The sequence below is a fragment of the Siphateles boraxobius genome, unplaced genomic scaffold (genome assembly GCF_051911475.1).
Source record: "Siphateles boraxobius isolate OS27281-9 unplaced genomic scaffold, OSU_SipBor_1 41, whole genome shotgun sequence".
NCBI lineage: Eukaryota > Metazoa > Chordata > Actinopteri > Cypriniformes > Leuciscidae > Siphateles > Siphateles boraxobius.
The window spans coordinates 18371578-18394930 of record NW_027509042.1 but is presented as its reverse complement, the minus strand read 5'-3'; the positions used below and the strand labels follow the sequence as shown (position 1 = coordinate 18394930).

General features: G+C 37.0%; 1 protein-coding gene across 2 annotated transcripts in view; it reads right to left on the bottom strand.

Annotated features, from left to right (window-relative positions):
- The window catches only part of tmem131 (transmembrane protein 131), a 45924-nt gene that overhangs the window by 3876 nt on the left and 18695 nt on the right, over nt 1-23353 (bottom strand). For both annotated transcript variants that reach the window (XM_077198794.1, XM_077198795.1), the window contains exons 4-33: nt 21281-21349; nt 19759-19879; nt 17794-17910; nt 17583-17705; nt 16414-16494; nt 16157-16307; nt 16021-16077; nt 15870-15931; nt 13453-13561; nt 12883-12991; nt 12651-12804; nt 12393-12563; nt 12147-12257; nt 11853-11987; nt 9174-9278; nt 8011-8097; nt 7504-7656; nt 7254-7329; nt 7035-7149; nt 6800-6938; nt 6524-6633; nt 4335-4407; nt 4007-4158; nt 3775-3917; nt 3466-3649; nt 3110-3295; nt 2192-2347; nt 1619-2073; nt 1297-1481; nt 1048-1184 (exon numbers count right to left, since the gene is read on the bottom strand). In XM_077198794.1, the coding sequence (XP_077054909.1) occupies nt 1048-1184; nt 1297-1481; nt 1619-2073; nt 2192-2347; nt 3110-3295; nt 3466-3649; nt 3775-3917; nt 4007-4158; nt 4335-4407; nt 6524-6633; nt 6800-6938; nt 7035-7149; nt 7254-7329; nt 7504-7656; nt 8011-8097; nt 9174-9278; nt 11853-11987; nt 12147-12257; nt 12393-12563; nt 12651-12804; nt 12883-12991; nt 13453-13561; nt 15870-15931; nt 16021-16077; nt 16157-16307; nt 16414-16494; nt 17583-17705; nt 17794-17910; nt 19759-19879; nt 21281-21349 (4026 nt within the window). The remainder of the gene's footprint in view (nt 1-1047; nt 1185-1296; nt 1482-1618; nt 2074-2191; nt 2348-3109; nt 3296-3465; nt 3650-3774; nt 3918-4006; nt 4159-4334; nt 4408-6523; nt 6634-6799; nt 6939-7034; nt 7150-7253; nt 7330-7503; nt 7657-8010; nt 8098-9173; nt 9279-11852; nt 11988-12146; nt 12258-12392; nt 12564-12650; nt 12805-12882; nt 12992-13452; nt 13562-15869; nt 15932-16020; nt 16078-16156; nt 16308-16413; nt 16495-17582; nt 17706-17793; nt 17911-19758; nt 19880-21280; nt 21350-23353) is intronic.

Below are 23353 nucleotides of genomic sequence, written 5' to 3'. Positions count from 1 at the left end.
CTAAGTTGCAGATAAAAGGCTCACTGGAAACTTTAAGGCCTTCAAGATGAAGTACATCATTTCATAATAGCACCTCGGGTTCCTCAAATAAAACCTCAGGCCCCTACCTCTAAAGCCCAGTGCGACTCCCGTGACCTGTTCCTGATCCTTCAGGCAGCGCGCGAGCGCCTCCGCTACCGCGTTTCCCCCCCCCCACATTCGAATATTAATTTTCACCTTCGAATTTGTTTTTTTAAACTATTCGACTATATATTCGAATTTAGAATATTCGTTGACAGCCCTACTGCACACGACATTCGGACACGACTGTCGGAATTCGGCAATATATATATAATTAAATTAATAATTTTTTACTTATTAATAACCATGTTTTTTTTTTTAAGTATTAATAATTCTCAACTTGCACACACTGATTTGATTAGATTACATTGGAAGACATCACATCTGGTCGGCCGGTCGCTTCTTCTATTCGCAGAAGTTCAGATATTGAAACGGATCCAAAGCTCAAATCAGATCCGAATTTTCTGCATAAGGATATGAACGAAACTCCCCGCAGCTTCCGTACGACTCTCCATTGGAAATGAATGACTTCCGGTCCGACGGCTATCGTTTGTCGCGTGCAGTGGAAAGGCGGCTTAAAGGCCCTAAATAAACGGATATGCTGGCATTTCGAACAAAAGTTGAAACTTCCAGAAAACTTCTCACTGGGTGTTAAACACCTACGGACTGCCATTGGTCATGATTACCTCATTTGACATGGAAAGCTTGCACTGTCAATACACTGGAAAGATGCTTTATAGTTGAAATTAAGCTGCAATTGTTATTGAAATTCTGATTCCTGAAACTTAAATTCAACTTTACAACACTGAACCTGACACTACAACTGTTTTTTTCCCCGTCTAATGCTGTAAAGCTGCTTTGACATACCACCTCTCCCAGTAGTTCAGTGGCATATTGATAGCGTCTCCTAGACGCCTGCAAATTATATAAAATATCCCAGAAGTCATTCCTTCCCAATCCCCCAACACAAACAATCTCTGAACAAACCTGGATTTTTCCACTTGGTTCTCCTTCTTTGTGGTTGGTTGTTTCTTAGTTTTTAGTTTAGTAGGAAAGGGAGTAATTTCTTCTCTTTCTTTTCCATTGTCCATTGACAAAGGTTTTCCTTTCACCTTTACTGGCTCCTGGTTAATAAAACAAATTGTAGTGAAAGAGTTAATCTAAAAAGCAACTAATAGCAAGTTGTTTTGGAAGTACTCTGTTGGTCTAGTTCTAGTATGTCTCATGTGTATGTACCTCTTTAATATTGGCCTCCATGTCTGGGTTAGAGGTCTCTGTGGTAGTAGAGGAGCTGTCATCATTGTCTGCCAGTGGCTCTTTTAAATCTTCTCCTTGAGCCTTTCCCTTTGTTTTCCTCTCTTTCTCCTCTTTCTTCTTAAGAGCTTTTGTTTTATTCTTCACTTTCCCTTTTGATTCAAGCACTGAAAAACATTCAAGTAAATTAACAAGTTATATTGTGCATTATTGTGCAAATTACACTGACCTCTGGGACAAACACCTGGCATAAGTAGTTGAATGTTAATCTATACAGTTATATTTCTATATTGTTATATATTACCTTTGTTTTGTGAGAACTGTTGTGAATTGTGTTCTAAAGACACATTATTGACAGAAGACTCCGGCCTATCAAGGTCTTTATCCATGGCTACCAGGAGTCGGTTGTAATCCTGATCTTCGGTACTGTTGGCCCTTGTGCTGTTGGACTGTGAGGGTGTTGAGCTCGGGAGGTCCTCCAGGAGGCCTGAGCCCTGCTGCTGTTGTTTGGAACTTCGGGCCTTCCGGTTAGTCAGCTGAGTGAGTCCTTGGCCACTATCTTTATTGAGAGGAAAGGAGGAAGAGGATTGCATAGATCCAGAGCGGCCTGAACCAGATCTGGGCTTGCTGTCTGGAAGAACACCGTTGCTGTTGGAGGTGGAGTGCGGACCACCTTGCCGACCCCCAGTCCGCCCACCAACGTTTGACCCGTACATTCCTCTTGTTGAGTTCTGGTTTGAGTCAGCAAAATCATTCAAGCTGCAAAAGATTAAATGCATTTCGTAAAACTTCTCAGATAAAACGATGCGGAGAAAATCAGAGAGAAACACAAATGGCATATCACTCTTTATAAACTAAAACAAATTTCCTCACTCACTTAGCATCACTTTGAATTCGTACAATTTCCCTGAGATCAAAAGGTTTTCCAGTCTCCATGGGAGAGTTGGATTCCACAGACAGCCGTCGTTTGAAGGGCTCCCATATTCCCTGGGCCTCCAGATAGGCAGTAGCGATGACCAGCAGGAACATGGAGCTAAAGAAATATCACACTGTTATTCATTTACTGATAAAATACTGAAAAGTATTTTATTAATTCCATGTGTTAAAATATATAAAAAAATATATACATTAAACAGAATAAGAAAGACCATACTAATACACTACAAAAAATAAACACAATGTTCAATTTACATCGGCCTATCTATAGCAAAAAATTACTTAAAATGTATGCCAGGGTTTCATACTTTATTTATACTTGAATTTTAGGCCTAACCAACTCCAATACTTTACTGTTCAATAATTTGGGGTCAGTATTTTCTTGAAGAAATTAATACTTTTTAAGAGTTAAGTATTAATACTGTTGTTTAAATTAAATTATCAAATAAACCTGGAAAAAAAACAATCTTTTCTACAAAAATACAAACAATTTTTTTCAACATTGATAATAAGAAATGTTTCTTGAGCACAATATCAGTATATTAGAATGATTTTTGAAAGATCATGTGACACTGAAGACTGGAGTAATGTTGCTGAAATAAAAAAATGCTGTCTTGGTGAGCATAAGAGTCTTGTAAAGAAAAAAAGAAAAAAAAAAGAATTCTTACTGGCCCTAAACTTTTGAATGTTAGTGGAGCAGTGTGGACAGTTAATCCTAGATAAGATTTGAAAAAAACAAATAGGAATTTTATGCAGTGTGAACAAAGACTTAGTTTTACTGTGCAATGTTTATAAGACTTTATGAGTATGAGTTTAGACTTTCTTAGCTATCAGGTGATCAAATATGAGAAATCAAGACCTCATAATGAGGGAGACGATGATGTAGAGCTCAAGCTCCCAGTTGGGTCGGGGAAGGGTCTCGGCACACACTGCCAGCATGTGATATGGCAATGATGCATTCAGCACAAACGCAAACACTGAGCCCCCCGCAGTCACCAACTTCAGCTCCCGGATCACTCTGGATGATGTGAAATCTGGTGTAAACCTGCAAATCACAAGATAGAAAAGAGTTAATCATCTTTGTCCAACTGTTATTTATGATTGAACTCTCTAAAATAAGGGAAATGAAATTCATTGGAAATGAAAAGCAGCTACATTTTAAAGACATTAACATTTATTTTCTGTAAAAAAAATAGTAACCATGAAACCACTCACAATATGACGAGGTCTTTTGAAGTGTTTGGTTTGAGTGCAAATTCTTCACAGTTGAGAACTTTGAAGCCATAACCCTCACATGCGTTGCCACTGATCTCCATGGATCGAATGTGAATCGGGAGAAGACCTGTGTTCTCCAGCCTGAAAGTCCTTCGAAGAGTGAAGTTTGGTTCCTTGGCTTTAACTTAAAGATTTGAGAAACATACACAATTAAACAACAGCATAAGTATGTGGATAGAAAAGTACAGAATATCAAACTAGTTGTTAACAATGAAAACTTCAGAATTCTTATTTAACTTTGCCACTCACCATCTGAACAGTCTTTGAGGAATGCCTCGGTAAGTTTAAACCTCAGAGAGTTGCCAAGACCCGGGGCTTTACCAGCCAGTCTAAGACTCTCTGTTGTGCCTTGACCATGAACCATGATCAAGTCTACTATCGTCAGGTTGTTCCTGTGCAAACATGACAAGGGTAATGTGCAACAGCACTCTCATAATAACATTACATTTTTTTTAGCACTCATTTGACACACTAAACTTACCTGACGACTAGCAGAGAAGAGACACTGTGATTGGTAATGGGTCTGAACCTCACATTGAAGGACTTTACCTCCCCAGGCATAAGGAGCACATTGTATATGTAGGGTCGAATCAAACCTTCAACAAATCCTGTGGAACTCTTCATTACTGAAGACTGACAAACATACACAAATCATTAGCAGCATAAACACACCCCAACCACGTTGCAGCAATTCTTTATTTGGGTGGATATCATGAAAGGAATTTTGCCAAGTAGAAGAATTAAGTTAAATTGATTCAATTATACAATGAAATGTCACTACATGGTCACAAAAAGTCCTTGTTACTTACATGATTTTTATGGACCTGGAATTCCAATGTATGTGTGTCAATGTTGATGTTGGACAACTTTCCTAATGGAAACCTTTAAGGAACAACAGGAAATAAAACATCAGATGAAATTCATTTTAGGGCAGCATGATATTGCAAAAGAACTAGCATTGCAATATTTGTACATTTACTGTACATATTGTTCTTTCCCATCTAGCACCATTAGGAAAAAATACACAATTACTTACCGGTAATAAAGTAAAATATTTTCGGAAGATTTATTTATAATTTATTATGTTTAAGCCATATTTTGTTTTCATATAATATCCCACTTGCTAAGATTTTTTTCTACTGGTTAAAATATTTACTTGCCCTGCCAAAAATGTTACTGGCATTGCTACCAAAAATAATTGTTTTCATTGTTTTTGACGCATACCTTGCATTCTAATAAATTAGGTTGTTGCGACACCAAACATTCACAATTCTCGATTCAAATTTCAATACAACAGCAACTAATACAAGCCTAACTAATGTAAACTTTAAAAATTACTAAAGAGAAATAAAAAGTAATAAAATAAGAACAAATAAAAAAAATAAACAATAACAAATAAACACAAAGGATACAAGAGAAATAAATAGTGCTATAAGTTTTTCAGGTAAGAAATGCTACAGAAATTGAATAAAGTAATCAAATGTAAAATGGCTGCACAGTCTTCACTGTATAAATTAAACAGATTAATCCTGAGACATTTACGATCACACAAGTGTGCAATGTGATCTACTGCTAAATTCAAATGTGCTTTCGCACTTTTGCTGGTTCTTAGCCAGAGACATCATAACTATTCAGTGTTTTCAACCACATGTTGTTTATGTTAGTTTTTAGACATTTAAATACACATAAGTACAAGCAAATATACATTCTTAGTTGTTAAATACACACCGACATCTACAGTATGGAAGCAACAATAATAATCATTTCAATTATAATTTGATGACACATTTTATTCATATAAGATACCACTTACTTTCATGTATTTCGGGAGAAGTGTGTAAATCCAACAGATCTGATTCACTGAACTAACATGGCGATGCCTATTGCGTGTTATAGATCAACTAACATGATCATAATTAAAGGCGTTTAAACGACAAAACACATTCACTTACACTATCTTTTTTTAGGAACTCTTTTGGAGGAACTAATTTAGCTCCTAGTTCAGGTCAGGGTCTAACCCAGCACTATAGGAACTACCAGTGACGTTAGTGTTCGCTGATTGACCGAAATCAGGCAAAACACCAGCACCCGCCCTTTTTTTAAAAGATGTGTAAACACACAGATTATAGCCTATGTATTTACTCCACAAACTAACACGAACATGGAAAACAGTGATAGATGGGCCTTTTAACCTTTACGCTCGGGAGAAAATCCAACGAAACTTTGAGGGGACCAAGAGAAACATTTATAATATATTTCACAAATTTGTTAACTATATCATGAACTATCTGTGAATGTGTTTCGTCATATATTTTGAATAAAAAAATTAACAAAATAAAAGCGATACATCTGTCATACAACGCTATTGTGGCTGCGGTGTCTCGTGAAAAGCATGACGCGACAATATGGAAATAAGATGATACGGTCTAAAATAACATCTGCCTTAGAAAAAACTCATACTGGGTGGGTCAGCTAGAATATTTTAAACTTGCGTGTGAAAGGGTTGAAGCTACTACATGTATTCAGGCAAGAGCAGTGAGTGATTCTTTTTCTTTTGTTGTTTGATTAACAAGAATTACAGAGATGGCAGCAGGTATATTTAGGCTGCTGTAGCTTTGCTATGCACAGATCCAATGTACTGATAGACATGCAATTTTCTCCAACTGTTCACACTCACTTAAGAAAAATTCAAAATATGTTTATGAGGATACTCACTAAGACGTGCACTTCAAACATAATTTTATGTGCATTTGTCCGTTCAAGCACGATAAGATGAAAAAGGAAACTTAATTTGGTCTGAAAGGCGGCTTTCTGTGTGCATGCTTGAGATGTGTGCGTATGGAAAACTATCTATAAGACAGCTTGCGGGTACTGAATTGAGTTCTCTTTCAAATCTTCTTGCACTTTAACGGCCCCGGGACATCGGGTAGTCCTTATATCAAGCCCTGGATGGTATAAACAGGTCTTCATACACAAAAACGCATAAGAAGTGCCTTACCTGTCAGCAAGTTTGCCTGTAAACACTGAAGGATTTGGGTACAGAGCCAGAGGGAGAACCTGGACGTAGACAGGGACATCAGCTGGGTTTTCTAGAATCACTTCTTCCTCCTAAAAAGACAAGTTCAGGTCAATGTACTTGACTACAGTGAAGATACTATATTGGACATAATAATTTGTAGCTAAAACAAATAAATACAAAGATATTAATAAATAGTCACACAAAGGGGAGAGGTATGTAGAGTTTTGTAAATGATTGGTGTGTGAATACACTCACTGATGAGCTGTTGGTGTTTGTAAGTGAAAAATGGATCTGTTGTGATGAGTTGACCAGCGAGGGCCATGTGAGCTGCGCTAAGATTTTGGCCTGAACATTCTTCTGCAGATCTGTGTTCACTTCGAAGAAAGCTTCAACCCTTCACAAACAAGACAATCAAATCAAAGATACATACATAATACATTCACTGTGTGGTTTTCTAAATCTGGTTTCAAGCAAGATGTATCAGACTCACTCAAGGCCTGATTGCTCTTTGAGCTCTCGCCATCTTTTCAGGAGCCGCTGGTGTAGATCTACATCAGCATCCCACATGTCCTCCTGCATAACTAAACCATGGGGCCTGGACTCCGCTGCAGAAAGAAAAACGCATAGGAGGAATATTGATTAAAAAAACATACAAAAATATACTAATATTTGAAATAAAGACTTCATTTCTTTCAGAAAGAAAGCATACATTTCAATACAAACGGTAATCCCACATAACAGTGATCACCACACTGCAAGCTGGCATCAAAATAAATGTTTGCTATCTGGAAAAGGAGTAAAAACAAAAGTAAATTCTTAAGATATAAAACATCTGATTCATCCAAAATTCATGATTCTACATTATATTATTGTACTTCTAGCACAAATAAACTGAGCAAACTGTGGGCAGGTGCATTTCATTTAGTACAGCGTTATAGTGCTGTAACTGGGCCTGGCACCTTGGACTTTCGTCTGGGTTCCAACTCCACTTTGTTATTGCGAAGTCGTTTGAAGTAAAACCGGACGTCCTCCGTGAGAGAGCGAATTTGCTGAAGCCTTACTTTCTGTGAGAAAGAACTCTGTATGCTGAAACCTTGGTGAACTACTTTTCCCTAAATAAAAAACACAGAAAAAAATTAACAACTAATAAAAATCACTTCGATATGGTCTGAAACCTAATGAATGGTCTCTTGTCTTGTAAAATAACAGTGGTTTGCAAAATGGGTCATGTTAGCACATGGCAGTGGACACAGGGAGTGGTGTTCAAACAGTTCCTGGGGGTAAAAGCAGGGGATGAATCACATGCTCACATTACATGTACAATAGAAGTGTCTATTACGTTGAGATCTCAATGAACAGGTACTTTTGAACCATTTACAAAAATAAAACTAGAGACAAAAGTAAATGACTACGATTTTGAGAAGGACACTGATATTTTACATTACATTATGGTTTTTAAGACTTACCGGGAATGAAGGGGGAAGAATGATTTGTTTGGGTGAACAGCTTAATGTTCCAACAGCTATGAGAGCCTTTACAGGGAGAGTCAATATCTGAAAGAGAAACATATTAGCTGAAGATATGCTCAATGGTTGCCAATGTGTTGTTAAATATATATGCCACTTTTCTACCTACACTGCACAGTACTGGTGCAGGAGCTCGATCTGAAACCGTTCTAAAACTTTTGCTCCCAACAAAACCCCTAAAACCTGCTAGTATCAAACCAGGAACCGCTAACGTCAGTGGCTGTCAGCCCAGTATAATATACACACCAAAAAAACAAAAAGATTCAAAACAGCTCAATCTGCAAAGATTGACGTGAAAAAAAAACTAGAAAGTTCCCATTATAAATTAATGAAAGTAATGTTACACACCTATTTGTATGTATGTGAATCTCCAAAATAATGCAGAAACAACAAAGTATATTTTAAATATTTGCTTAATGGCATCTTTTTACTAAGTGCTATGAATGAAGGCCAGTATGTCTGTATGTACATATATACGTGTGTGTGTGTGTATATATATATATATATATAGTAGTATATATATATATCAGTAGGAACTAAATTAGTTCCTCCAAAATTAGTTCCTAGAACTAAAATCGTTCCGTTCCTGCGGTGCGCACACGCCAAAAACCGGGTACTTCCACCATAAGTTTGAGGAATCTCTCTCTCTCTCTCTCTCTCTCTCTCTCTCTCTCTCTCTCTCTCTCTCTCTCTCTCTCTCTCTCTCTCTCTCTCTCTCTCTCTCTCTCTCTCTCTCTCTCTCTCTCTCTCTCTCTCTCTCTCTCTCTCTCTCTCTCTCTCTCTCTCTCTCTCTCTCTCTCTCTCTCTCTCTCTCTCTCTCTCTCTCTCTCTCTCTCTCTCTCTCTCTCTCTCTCTCTCTCTCTATATATATATATATATATATATATATATATATATATATATATATATACATATATAGGCTTTTGCATCAAAGGAACCTTTTCATAGTTCCTAGAACTATTGGTGGAAGTACCTGCCAATAGACTGTGACAAAACCTTCATTGGTTTAAGCTCACAGATCCCCCTGCCTGAACATCAGCTTTGGCATGACAGTTTTAGGGAAAAGTAGGAATAGAGACCCACACATTCAGGGTGAAACATACCTCATAGTCTGTTGTAATGTGTATGGCTCCATCATAAACTCCCTCTAGAGCTTTAGCCACCAAAGTGACTTTAAACGCTGCATAATAGCCTGAGGCTAAAATTACCTGAGGAAACAGACATGCAATACAGAGTTATGAACACCTATGCGCTCAAATTACTGTCCTGTAACCATCCTGCTTTTCTTGCAGGATGCAAATACATACTGGAACACAACTACATGAACAAACCGATGCTCATATTTACTTTTAAAATATGAAAAACATGGCACATATGGCAAAAAACTCTTTAAAAAATTTTAACTTTATAAATCTTCCCTCATTAGATGATTGAGAGCATGTTTGCTTCTATACTGATCATTAATGCTGGAACATTGTGTGATGGCCCTAATATTAATATCACAACATGAAATAATAAACTTTACATTTAATGCACCAGTGGCATATTACACGAAGCTAGCTGAACAAACTCTGAGTTTCAGAGTAGGTTTAGAGTTGAAAAATCCCGATAAATACAACCTGGTTTAGATCAGGTTCAACGGGGTCACAACGCTCGGTATAAACGTTGTCTGTACACTCAGGTTTGATTCAGAGTTTGCGATTATCTCCTAGGTGCGATTAGCACCTAAAAGTATGACACGTGTGGCAAACAGAATGGAGTGTGTCAGTTTGATTCATTTCTCACGACAGAAAAGCGAAAATGAATTCTCAGTTCTGTAGATTAAGAGATCATTTTGAAAATTAGCATTTACAAGGCAGGAATAAACACTGATGCTACAGCCAAGGTTTGAGAAAGCAGCAGAAAGAAAATATCTGATTATACCAATGCATGACGTGAATCAAAGAAATAGGCCTAATAATTATAGGTTCACAAAGAGCTCAAATGAATACACGTTGTTTAAAAGCATTATATATGAATGCATGCATTATATTTTAAGAGCAAAGTTTAATATTATTTGTCAATTAATAGGCTATAATAATTATGTGAACACATTATATGAATTAAAAATAATTATAATTCATATAATATAAATATAACAAATAATTAGCAGCAAAAGATGAGACAAAAAGATTTTGTCTCTAAAGTAGCAACTGAAACCAGCTTTGTGCAACAGACCACTGCTCTCTTCAGTGTAACTCTAACGTTAAGTGGTGTATATAAAAGATAACAGTCTAACTGAAGCATTTATCTGTGAACTGTACCAATCAGTTTATATTAACTTATTTTGGCTCTTAAAAAAAAAAAAATGATGTATGAAATAACTTCTGTGCGTCCAGTACCCCAAACCCACAAATCTTGTGACACTTCTGCAATTTTACCACAAGTACGGACATGTAAAGATTCCACCGGAAGTCATATGACTGTCTGCAGATATAATCCATTCTGAGATACCGATGTATTGCTCTATTTGGTTATCAACTGTGTTTCCAATCTTTAAAATCTGAAATATTTTTAATCACATAAAGACTTTAATCACATAAAGACATCAATATTTAGCGTGGGAGAGTGTATAATTTCAGGTGTTAAGTTGATTCTTTGGGGACAATTTATATTTTAAATAAAAATATGAACATAAATGAAAACTAAATATTAATAATAATTACTAGTGTGCTATTGCAGTCTTATTTTGCTGCACAAGTCATGATCAATTTCAACATTCAGAATCTTTGAATGTAGTCAATCTTTTTCAGAATTTTGTAACAGTATTACTTGTAATAGCATCAGCACTTCATAATGTCATTAGTATCACTTTTACAACCACTATCACAGCTTTTGACAAATCCACACTTTCCAATTTACAATACTTTTTAACCACACAATTCACATTATATATTTATACTGGACAACTTAGCGTATCTGGATTGTAAATACTTTTATCAGATATTTATTATGATACAGAGATAATCATCTTAGTTAATGAATATTCCAGCATAAAGACAACTTAAAGGGATAGTTCACCCAAAAATGAAAATTCTGTCAGTATTTACTCACACTCATGTTGTTCCAACCCTGTAAGACCTTCGTTCATCTTCGGAAAACGAATTAAGATATTTTCTATGAAATCTGAGTGCTGGATCACTCCTCCATACTAGTCCATAGGCTTCTTCAGGGATTGAAATTTGCCAGCCCCGAAAAGTTATTAAAGACATGGTTAAAATAGTCCAAGTGACTACAGTGGCTCAATCTTAAGTTTATTAAGTGATGAGATTACTTTTTGTGCGCAAAAACAAACAAAAATAACGACTTTATTTCAACTATTCATTTCCTTCTCTTTGGGCCTCTAGTCAGTTAAACTAGTGTAATAGCGTAGCGCTACGTCACACGTAGGCTCACTATTGGCCGACGCTGGTCATGTGTGTGATGCTTGTGACGTACAACAACCGAAGCTTACGCTATTATACTAGTGAACTGACTCGAGGCCCACAGAGAAGGAAATAAATAGTTGAAATAAAGTCATTATTTTTATTTTCTTTTGCGCACAAAAAGTATTCTCGTCATTTGATAAACTTGGGACTATTTTAACGATATCTGTAATAACTTTTCGGGGCTGGCGAGTTTATGAGGGTGAGTAAATACTGACAGAATTTTCATTTTTGGGTGAACTATCCCTTTAAGCTCTGTGAAATGCTATTCCATTCTGGTAATGGGCAGTAAAGGAGTGATAAAGACTGCGCTCTTACAGTTTTGTATTGGGCAGCTGATGTGTTCTGCAGTTCTTGGATTCTGCTCAGTGCTATACTTCTGTTCCCTCTTTCTGTGTTAAGCAACTCCAATGACAGACTGTCTCCTGTCACCAACCACGACTTTATCTCCAACTGTAAGTACAGAGAAATCCCTGAACACGTATTCATAAAGAAAAAGCCATATCAACATTACTGCTCACTCCAGTAACGTCTTGAAAGTTCAAAAGAGGACTGCTATTCTTATCCAAATGAAAAAAATGTGACAAAGTACTGAACATGATGACCTCGCACCTCAATTGGGTTGCTGTTGACCACCACAAACACCAAACTGCTGGTGTCTGTGGCACTAAGGACACCAAAGTCTAAGATATGCTCTCGTAGACAGGGAGGAAGAACAACGGGCTGTTAAATAAGAAAGCAAAGACAAATCATGGCCATATAATCTCTCAAATTAAACAATTAATTCACAGCATTTAAAAATTAAGAATTAGGTTACATTGGTGACAGTTTGTCCCATGTAAGCTGTTCCTAATGTACCTCCAGGAAGCCTGTGTAGGCCCTGACTGGCAGGTGAAATTTAGAAGCATTGGTGATGAGGAGAATGTTGCTGTCGATGTGGATGGAGGGTCTTACTGGTCGAAACAGAAGGGAGAAAATGTAGCGGGACTCATGGGGAGGGATAAGAACTGGTGTGCTGAAATTATGCACCTGTAAAAAAGAAAAAGAAAAAAAAAATTTCACTTTCATTTTAATATTTTTACTTGAAAGAAGTTTTCGGCTAGAAAAATTGCTCACATTGAACATTGTCTTGGCTTCTTCGGGAAGGGACACATTGTGGATGCGTATTGCAAAGTTGAATGTGTTAGTGAGGTAGATGGGCCTGTCCACTGGATCTACAGGACTGTCTCTGATGTGGAACAGGGTGGCTGTGTGATCAAAGCCCAGGTACCTAGTAACAGTAAGCATTAATACATTGTAAACTAGTTTCAAAACTCTAAATATATGCTGGTGAACAACGAATTCTTACCCTTCTAAAACTTCAGCTTGGTAAGGGATTTCAAGTTTTGAGTAGCTTTTCTCTTTTGCCTTCACTGTTATTTTTCCAGAAAACTGATCTGGTCTTCTTGCTTTTGAAGCTGGAAGGTAAAAAACAAACAAAAAAAACACCACAAACATTTCTGTTGTTAAATATGTAAACAAACAAACAATTGTAACGTTTTGTTCAAACAATTGTTTCATAAAAAACAATGAATACAAATGTCTAAAATCATTTCATGAGAATGAAAAAGCACTGGTAACATTGTAATCATACTTTAGTTGCTTTGATGTGATCAGACTAAGTTATTACGTTATTAAGTTAAAAAAAATTATCACATTTTTTTCTAATCAATATCCACATCATCATTACAGATTTCAAACCCCAAATGCTTCTACCTTCTCCTCAAACTGAATAAACTTTTGACTCATGGATAAAAATCTGTTTACTGACGGGGATTATCATCAAATCAATACAGAGATGCATGATGATGGGTTAATCTATATGAGGACAAAGGCCAAATGCCCTCCTAATGATACCTCTAAAAAGAACAGTACTTACCATCAAAACTAATACTTGCAACTTTGGTATATCGGCTCTCTCCAGCTTTTAGTGTAATTTGCTTGAACTCAACTACGACAGCTTCATTCGATGGAGTTGGCCTTACACTCTATACAACACAAACACATTGAGAGCATTAAAATAGATATTTAATTCACCAATTAAATCATAAACCTTGCCAGACTTACACTACCATTCAAAAGTTTGGGGTCAGTAAGATTTATTTTTTTCCTAAAGAAATTAATACTTTATTCAGCAAGGGTGCATTAAATTGATCAAATATGACAGTAAAATCATGTGTTACAAAATATTTCCATTTCAAATTAATGCTGTTTTGAACATTCTAATCATCAAAGAATCCCAAAAAAGGTGCATCACAGTTTTATCAACTCTGATAATTAGTAATTTTTAAGTACCAAATGAGCATATTAGAATAGAATTTAAAATGTAATTTATTTTATTACAAATCAAACTGGAATAATATTTACAATATTACCATTTATACTGCTTTTTTTTTTTTTACCAAATAAAGTCTTTGTGAGCATAAAGGCCCGTACACTAGGGATGGGCATGATTAATCGACGATCGATTATTGATCATTAAGAATTTCGTCGATCACGTTAATTTGTTATCGATTATCATTAAACTTATGCTGCTGCGTTGCGTAGTGTGAGTGGAAAGTGAACGTGCTCCCCGGGCTGGTCAAGTTAGCGCGGAGGTACCTGTGCATCCCGGCAACGTCAGTCCAAATGGGTGTTTTCAGCGGGTGGACTGAAGCCTTGTTTACACTCGACGCGTCCGCACGAGCGCGAAGGTGAGCGCGGCAAAAATGACGTCATTGCGGTATTCGGTGTTTCACAGGCGAGCGCGTCGAGTATAAACGCCTCGTCTGTTTGGGGAGGTGCGCGCGCAATCTGTGGAGACTCGCGCTGCAGAGCCAGGCGAAAGTGTAAACGAGGCTTGACGGTCAGGTTGCGGTCGCGTCTGACCTCAGATCATGTCATCAACATGCTTATCTTTCTCAACAAAAATCAGTAGACTGGTGTAGAAGTTGTATGTGAGTTACTAGTTATTTTTTATGAGGCTTTGTTAAGTAGCCTAGCCTAATTGATTGTTACAGTAGGTAGGCTAATCTCTCTCACCCTCTTTCTCGACTCCGTTCTTGGATAGTTTTGAGTTACATTTTGACAAAACCTGTCAGATCTAAGTATTATTATGTTTTTGGTTAAGTTATTGTTTAACATGATTTTTTTTGTTATTTATTATTTTGGAACAAACGAGGGTCTCTGTTTAAGAACGCAAACTCGCAGCTGCAGGTTCCGTTGCTTTCGAGCACCGCAGCGCATATATCTTCAAGTTTAGCCTAACCGAACGTCCAGTTTTACTGCCACAAGTTGATCATCTTGTAATAAAGACCTAATCGAGGAAAAACGCGCTGTATTTTTGTATTTTCATTGCATTTTTAATTTATAAAAAGTATATAATATAAAAATAAATAATGAATTTGAATATAAAAATATTAATGATTAATCGATAGTCGATCGTTAATTCTCCCGACGATCGACTAAGAAAATTTAATCGAATGCCCATCCCTACCGTACACACCGGGACGAATATCGGCACGCGTTATTCGCACTCGTTTTTCAACACGTTTTTTGTGTTCACACCCAAGCGATTTTCGCTGACGATGAGCCGAGTGAACATGCAAATTCCTTCCCTGACATTAGATGGCGCTTAATGTAAAACAGAAATAACAGAAAATTTTGAAAAAAGTTACAAGTCTATGTACATGAAAGACAATTAAACTCACCATCAAGGCCCATTTGCTCTGTAATCCCACTCCATAACAGTTCTCTTTTATCAATATTTTTGTAGTCACTGTCGCGTTTGTCATACAGTTCCTTATGTTCCGACACCAACGAGACCAGCAGCTCTACATTTATCTTGGCTTGCATCATCCTCGTCTTCTTCCCGGCAGTGTGTAGATGCCATAGATGTCTATGGTAGACGCTACTTGGCGTATATCTTCTTTGCCGTTATGTATGTGTGCTCGGCAAGACCGATTTGTGTTTGAGCGCCCCCAAGCTGTGTTTACTGTAACTTCAGAAGCTCCAGACACGTGAGCAAAAGCGCCAATCTCATTGGTCAGATAGTTTTAGACGGGGCACGTCAAACCAAAAATACGAACCCGAGGCGTTTTTAAAAAAATGACTTTTTTACGTGTGGCGTTTTTCGCGTCGGTGTGCACACTCACATTGGCGCCCTTTGTTTAATCACGAGGCGTTAAACGTCGGCGAATATCGCGCGTGAAATTCGTCCCGGTGTGAACAGGCCAGACTTTTGAAAAAATCTTACCAACCCCACACTTTTGAACGGTAGTGTACAAATAATCCATGTAAATAAGCCATATAAATTACCATGATCGATACATCTTTTGCTCCTGAATTTAACAGATGCAAATTCAGTTGTTTTGGTCGATCTGTAAAGTTGAAAGGACACAAAGAATTATTACCTTTTTCCCCACAGTATATACCATACTGCTGTCAAATGTATTGGAAAAAAGCACACCTTGCGATCGAAGCGTACCAAAGTCCAGCATCTCTGTGGAGGAGTATATACCAGGTGCTGGAAAGATGCACAAACCATGAGTCGGGGCTGAAATAATATTGATCAGATGGTATCAGAAAAGATGATTCCAACTGACCTGTGGTGACTTCAACCTCCACAGGGAGGATGATAAACTCGTCCTCGTTGGACGCATTAGTTTTAATTCTTATGAAGGCTGTGTGGTTGTCAGCGTCTCGAGAGGAGAAGCTGGCTCTCATCACACCCTTTGTCTCGAAAGGAGCGATCTCCTATAAAACACAGAAAATTAAGCACATGAAAATGATAAATTGTACTACGACAGTGATTTACAATAATGAGCACACTTAAGTGTGGATAAAAAAAAGTTATGCTCACCCATAATCTTTTGGTGCCACCCTGCTGTCCAGTAGGCAGCTCTAAATGTAGGTCTCCTCCACTGGTATACATCTCTACAACCTGAAACCATAAAGATACCAAAAAGCCAAAATGGCCCACTGGTAAAAGAAAATATGATAGAAGCACACGCAAATGCCGAGTTCACACTACAGGATTTTAAGCCCGAGTCAACGAGCTCGCCGACAGGTCGGGCTGTGATCGCGGGCAAATCAGCGGGTGATCAGTGCTCGCCAATCTTTATGTGTGAATTACTCAACGATGCATCAAAGAGGCTTGCTGATGCCTCACCGACGCCAGACAAATATCTAGCATGCTAAATATCTGGAGCTGTCGGCTGACTCGACATCCTGTGTTGTCAAGTGTCGCGATGAACTACAGCCAATGAGAGCATAGGCTTGAGCACCCAAGGAAATGGTTGAGCGCCCACGGAAAAATGCCATCAATTTTAACCAATAATAAAGAAAAATTATTGGAGCTTTCAGACACAACTTCGCGTTTTATAGTTCATTTGAGGCCGTTTCTATGGCGTTATTTTAATGACAATGGTCGAGAGCGCATTATTGTAATGCGAGGAACTCTTCCATGTAACAAATCTCTCCGCTCGCAGGCGGATTTCTTTCACTCTTGCACAAAACTGGGCGCGTGCCCTCAAAAATACAGTGGTCCCATGGCTCTGCTCTCGCTCAGATTTTACGCGCTCAAACTTTGTCCTGAACACTTGTGAATCTCTAATTGCTCTTTCTTTAGAATTGAAAAAAAGCTTTCAACCACCAGACTTTCACAACTGACTGATGAAATAACACAGTGTAACTTTAAATTTGCTCATGGAAACTGAGGTGAATAAAAATGTGTTTTATATTTGTTTGGTATTGTATTTGCAAGTGTGTTTCACGTTCCACTTCTCGCGTGTGAATTCGTGACAAAACAAAACGTGGTTTGGGGACCAGATAGAGTCGTTGGGTGACAAGAGTTGTTGTCAGCTCGTGTAGTGAGTGACCCCTTGTTGCAGATCATTTATGTAGCGTCACGTAGTGTAAACACCTAAACGACTTCAAGACTCAAGTCAAGAAGTCTGAACAGCACCATAATCTGCAGACGTTTTAAGTCTTGTAGCCTGAACTACGTATAAACTGAAGAGTTTTGCGTACCTGCAGTGGTTCACTGTGTGGGTTGAAGATGCTTATGAGTGGAGAGAAGCTACTATTTACTGGAACTCTGGCCCCTACGAAGGGCCTGAGTCTGTAAGGATTGGGGATGCCCACACCAAACACCTAAAATCAAACTACAGTCAAATCTCTTGTCCAATACATAACAGCTGTACACCAAACGCAGAACAACATTTTTAAGCATATGAAATACCTGGTATGTAAACACTCCATGATGTGATGTGTTAATAAATAAGGTATTTTCTACATTCCCTACTACTCGAGCTAGAAACACCACATCAAATGAGGTGTTGCCTCCAGGTGGAATTATCTGCAAGTAAATGACAGAAAGTGTTATATATACATTATGCAAGATTACCTGTGTCACTCCATACACTTCACTCACTAATGTCAGACCGTTACCTAGTGTTGATAAAGAGCAAAAAATGAGCAAATAAATTACATTTTTAGGTTTTTATTACTTTTACATTATTTTAATCTAAACACAAACAATGTTTTTAGCTGGATGCAAACATGACGTGGTCACATGCTTTTTCAACAATCTCTTAACTGGCTGAAGTGGATGATTCTGAAAACATTTCTGACCCAGTTTACACTTGAATTTAGCATCTCCCAATTTCAAATGTTTTACCTGAAATGGATGCTAACACCAAGTGTAACCTTTGGTACCCAAGAGTACACCGAGTTTAGGGCAGCTGGTCGGCCACAAGTCATTAGCCAGGGCAGAGTGTAGCTGATTTATGCAGGCATCAGGAACAGGTGGGATGTGTTTAATTTATAACCGCCTGGAGTGAGAGCACACACACACTAAAAGCTTTAAATAGAAGCTTCAGTGAGGTCAGCGTCCTGCTGTTTCACTGACATGAATGTGTGTATGGGTGACATTCAATGACTCCCTTCACACATCAAAACTAAACAAAGGCAAGGTGGTGTCTCTACTGAGGTCTTCGACGGATGAGCTTTGGTGTGAGCTCAATCGTTTATTTATGTCATGTCTTGTGCTACACAATAAGATGAGGCATTTACCACACAGATCCAGAAGCTGGCACACAAGCTAAAAGAACATTTCTTCAGTTCTTTTTTTGCTAGGTTTAAACAGGAAGTCATAACTGTCACAGTACTTTGTAGATCACACCTAGTGTTTTCTCTGTGATACATAATACAACACACTATTGTTCAAAAGTTTCAGGTCAGTAAGATTTCTGATGTTTATGAAAGTCTCTTAGGCTGCATCTATTTGACCAATAATAGATTAATAAAAAAGCAATATCGTGAAATATAAAATAAATGCTGAAATAAATAATCAGCCATTACAGCAGACTTCAGAAGCCGGGTTTCCATTACAGATTTGCACAAAACTTTTGCAATATTTTCTAAATGTTGATGAAAAAACTATTACGAAACGACAGCGTTTCTATTAACCGATGTTGTGCGAATAAAACATTTTTTTTCTCTTGCGATAAGTCATTCCAAAAATCATGGCAACGGATGTTGATAGGTTTATGTATTTCTGGCAGCCACCACACTAGCCATTATTTTTAATTTAAGGAAACGTAGGCGTGTTATTTAAGCATTAATGGCAAGGAAAGTCCCTTATACTTTGGAGTGGCCACACGTATGATGTGTTTCTGAGTGTTTCTCCCTCCTATCTGCTTTGAGGTCTTGATAAATTGTGTCATTTCTATGTTGAGAAACAAGTATTCCTATAATTATTTTGTCTTTTATGAGTTTAATAAAGAACACCGTCTCGTCTTCTGTCCAAACATACTGCACCATCTTTAAAGAATGACCGACTTTTATGTACGCCAGGTGACCTGTAAAAGTGAAAAACCTTTTTCCCAAACCAAATTTGACTTAAAAACCACCTCATACAAGCACAAAAATTATTACAGAAATGGTGCTTAAGAAACATTTCTTCTTATCAATGTTGAAAACAGTTTCAAGATTTCATTTTTTTCAAGATTCTTTGATAGATTCAAGAGAATAGAATGCATTTATCAATTAATTGTCGTCTTGGTTAAGTTAATGTATCTTTGCTAACTAAAGGTATTAATTTCTTTAAAGAAAAAAAATTCTGACCCCAAACTTTTGAATAGTAGTATATGAAATAACTGTCAATGATTTAAACAAGATAAAAATTTCAAAAAATCATACTTACCCTATTCTGAAAAAAAGATGCATGAAAATGTGATGTTGTTGCTGATATTGATATTAAACTTATTTCTTCTGAACTTGGATTGTGTAAGTAAACTTTTTCCATTTTTGGCATTCCAACTGGCCTATGGATAAATACAAAATAACATTTAGCAACCAGGAAAAGGACAGAAGCGTATGGTACATAAAATAAATTATGTATTCAGCATCTGAGGTGGCTACAAGTACATATGAACAAAATCAATTTGTTAAAACATGTGTTTTGATAGAATCATAAGACAAAAAATTGTTGTTAAATGTTAAATAATGAATAACATATATAAACAGTTTTTCCACACATGCTATCAGTATGAGATTAAAGCAGGAGATACAGGGTAAGCTACAAATTTATCGAAGGCTCTATTGCTTGCTGCTGGCAAAAGGAGGACTGGCCTGATCAATGCTGTGCAATGACTCCTTAGGAAACAAAAGAGACTTTGAACTTAGCATGAAATGCTGCAAACAAGGGGGATTGAAGTAAGGGTTATCTGGTAGAACAGTAACACCAGCAGAAAAGCTCATACACCCATATTTGTAAGGATAATATAGGAAGCTTGTTTTACAACTCATTCCAAACTGCATAAATGATAGCCATGTAGGGCATATAGATGGGAAAACAAAGCACTCAAGTATAACTGCTTCAAAAAGGCCCTTTAAAACAAACATTTCACTGCAGGTTCAGAATTTTTTATGGTGTCATTCATTTATACTGTGGAACAAAACAGGAAAGTTTCTTCAAGTAGTGTAAATATTTAATTCATAAACTGAAAACTGCTATTCTGAAATAAAATATTAGAAATCCAAGTAAATCCTTGTGTAAAAAGCCATAACTTCAAGACTACAAATTTACAAGATTTACTATAAATGATGACTTATGAATGGAACGTACTTTGAGTAATAGGCTGTTGGGATCACCTGACCAGCTGGGGTGGGAGATAATTAAACCAATGCATCTAATGAGGCAGGGATGGGTGTTGGCTTCTTTAAATGACACATACTAAAGTGCATAAAAGACTAATAATACAAACTACGTTCAAGAGCACACAAAATACTTAAAAATATTCCACTGAATAATGGCTAACTTCTGTGGAAAACCACCCATCCTTACTTAGATTAGATTGGAAATGTTGTAATCAGTGTATAGTTATATATAGCTTGTAATAGTATATCTCCAAAAGCAAGCTATTCAGGAACTTAATTTTAAAAAAAAAATCTTTATACAGTTGAAGCATTTTCACAAATTGGCCATTCTTTTTTAAGCTAGAAAATTGATACTAAGCCTGCAGGAAATAATAAATCTTTATTCATTTTTTTTTTCATATAGAATCACAGTTAATATAAATAGTGGTTTGTCATTAATATTCATGCATCATAACATAATAAATAGAAAAATTGCGTTTTTGGTGTTTCAATATCACATGATACTGTGGGACAATGTTGTCACAGCTTTAAATGTCATGTGAACTATCCAGTTAGAGTTGTCTTACTGTTCATTAAAGTCCAGCATTGGAGGCTCAAAGCGTATGGGTCTGCTGTTCCCCCGCTGAGAGGATGTACTGCAAGAGAAAGGAGATACACAGTAAATGAGGGGGGGGCAGTGAGAGACACCGGTTTGTGTAATCCAATGTGCTTTTTTTTGGTCACACCACAACATGCCCTGTTGAGGATCAAATGACGCCTCTCAATTTCCCTTTAGGCAAAGAGAAAAATACACCCACACTTAAACCTACACAGTAACAAATAGTCTTTGTCTGGCATGGAAGCATCAGGTTTACACCAAACATTAAAGTTCAGGAACCCTTTAAGGTGAAACATGCTTGCCCAGTGGAAGGATTCGATTGAGATCTGGATCAAAACCAAAACACATTTCACACATATAATTTTTCAGAGTTTGAAGTCTACAACAACCCTCCTCCTCCCCCTCCCCATTGTACCATTTTCTTCATTTAACACTACTCTCCTCTTTTTTTTTGGCAAGATTTTGCAGATGGCAGACCAAATGGTAAAATGAATCTATGATAAATTTTATGGTCCCTTGAGTCAGATATCAATGATTTTAGGGTGTGCCCCACTAATGTGGCCTAAGACATTATCATTGCTTTGAATTGAAAACAAGCATAAATTTGTCTTTGAAGATAAAGCTGTTAACATGTAGTTGCAAACTCATTTCAAACTTAGTTAAATGAAATTGTCAATTCAAAGATCATGGGAAAGAAGGGGAAGCTGAAGTGATTTAGTAACTACGTTTTTTTGTGCTGTTTTTATGAGAGTATAATAATAATGATTAAAAATATGATTATATTTTATTATTTAATTATTTGATGATTATTATCATAATCAATCATAATAAATAATAATACCAATAGGTAATTGAAAAAAGAATAGGAATAATAATAATAATTACAAATTACTATTACTTTTTATCAAACAAATTCTAAAAGAACTATTTATTACATTTACAAGTTACTAACATAACAAATGTTTTCATAGAGGGGTAACAAGGCAAATCTTATGTAAACCTACTAAAAATAAAAAAATAAATAAAAACTTGTAACGGCTCTCAGACTATGAAAGTGTTAAGTGTGACAGACACTCATTCCATTTGACAAAGGACATTGTCTCTCTGGGGCAAGACTAGCAGCATATTTGTTTTACAGAATTACAGATTAACAGAATGTGACGAGTCAAGTCAGCTGAAGGGTGAAATAACTACACCACCAGCAGATTAATTTACCACTTTAAAGATGCATAAAACATGTCAATGTGTCATGCATGTTTCTGATCATTTAGATCAGAGATATCCTTCAAATATAAAGTCTCAAAAGGCATTAATTATCCTGTCAGGTCTGGCAGCACAAACCACAGAATGAAAAATAGCTGTGACAAAGTCCCTAACACAGTAGTGTCAACCACTTCCCAACTGCAGTATGTGTGTTGGTGTGCTTTAAAAAGACTAGAGAAGCTGCAATAAAAACACCACTAAAGTAGACAAAGTTCAATAATAGAACTGATAACACAAAAAAAACTGCCCATCCATAAGCATAAGAGAAAAACACAAAGTCTATTAGTACTAGACCATAAAGCTACACATTTCGTAAAAAAAACAAAAAAAAACACACCAACAGTGTTTGAGTGCTTCCTCATTTTCTTGCTTGCACTACACTTGACATGCATGCTAAACTGTACACACCAAGCTGATGGTGTCGACTCAGGGTGTGTCTTCTTGCAGCTGAGATGACAAGTCATAACACAGACAATCAGCCAATCAAAACCAGCCACCGCTAGCATAAAGCGAGTAGGTTGACCAAGCCCTCGAGCTGGAAAGCCTTGATTGGTTGAGCAAATGAATAGACTACCTAATACACAAAAAGTTGATCTACTGGAATTAGTTCAAAACACACCTAAAATAAAAACATTCAAGGGGGAAGGTGAACATCAAAATTCTTCTGGTATTTAAGGGAACAGTAGTTTTCCATCTTTGACACACTGCTCCTTAACACCAGTTCCTCTGCCTACAAACTTAAAAGACAGTGTTGTGTAACTCTTCATAAACTCAATTT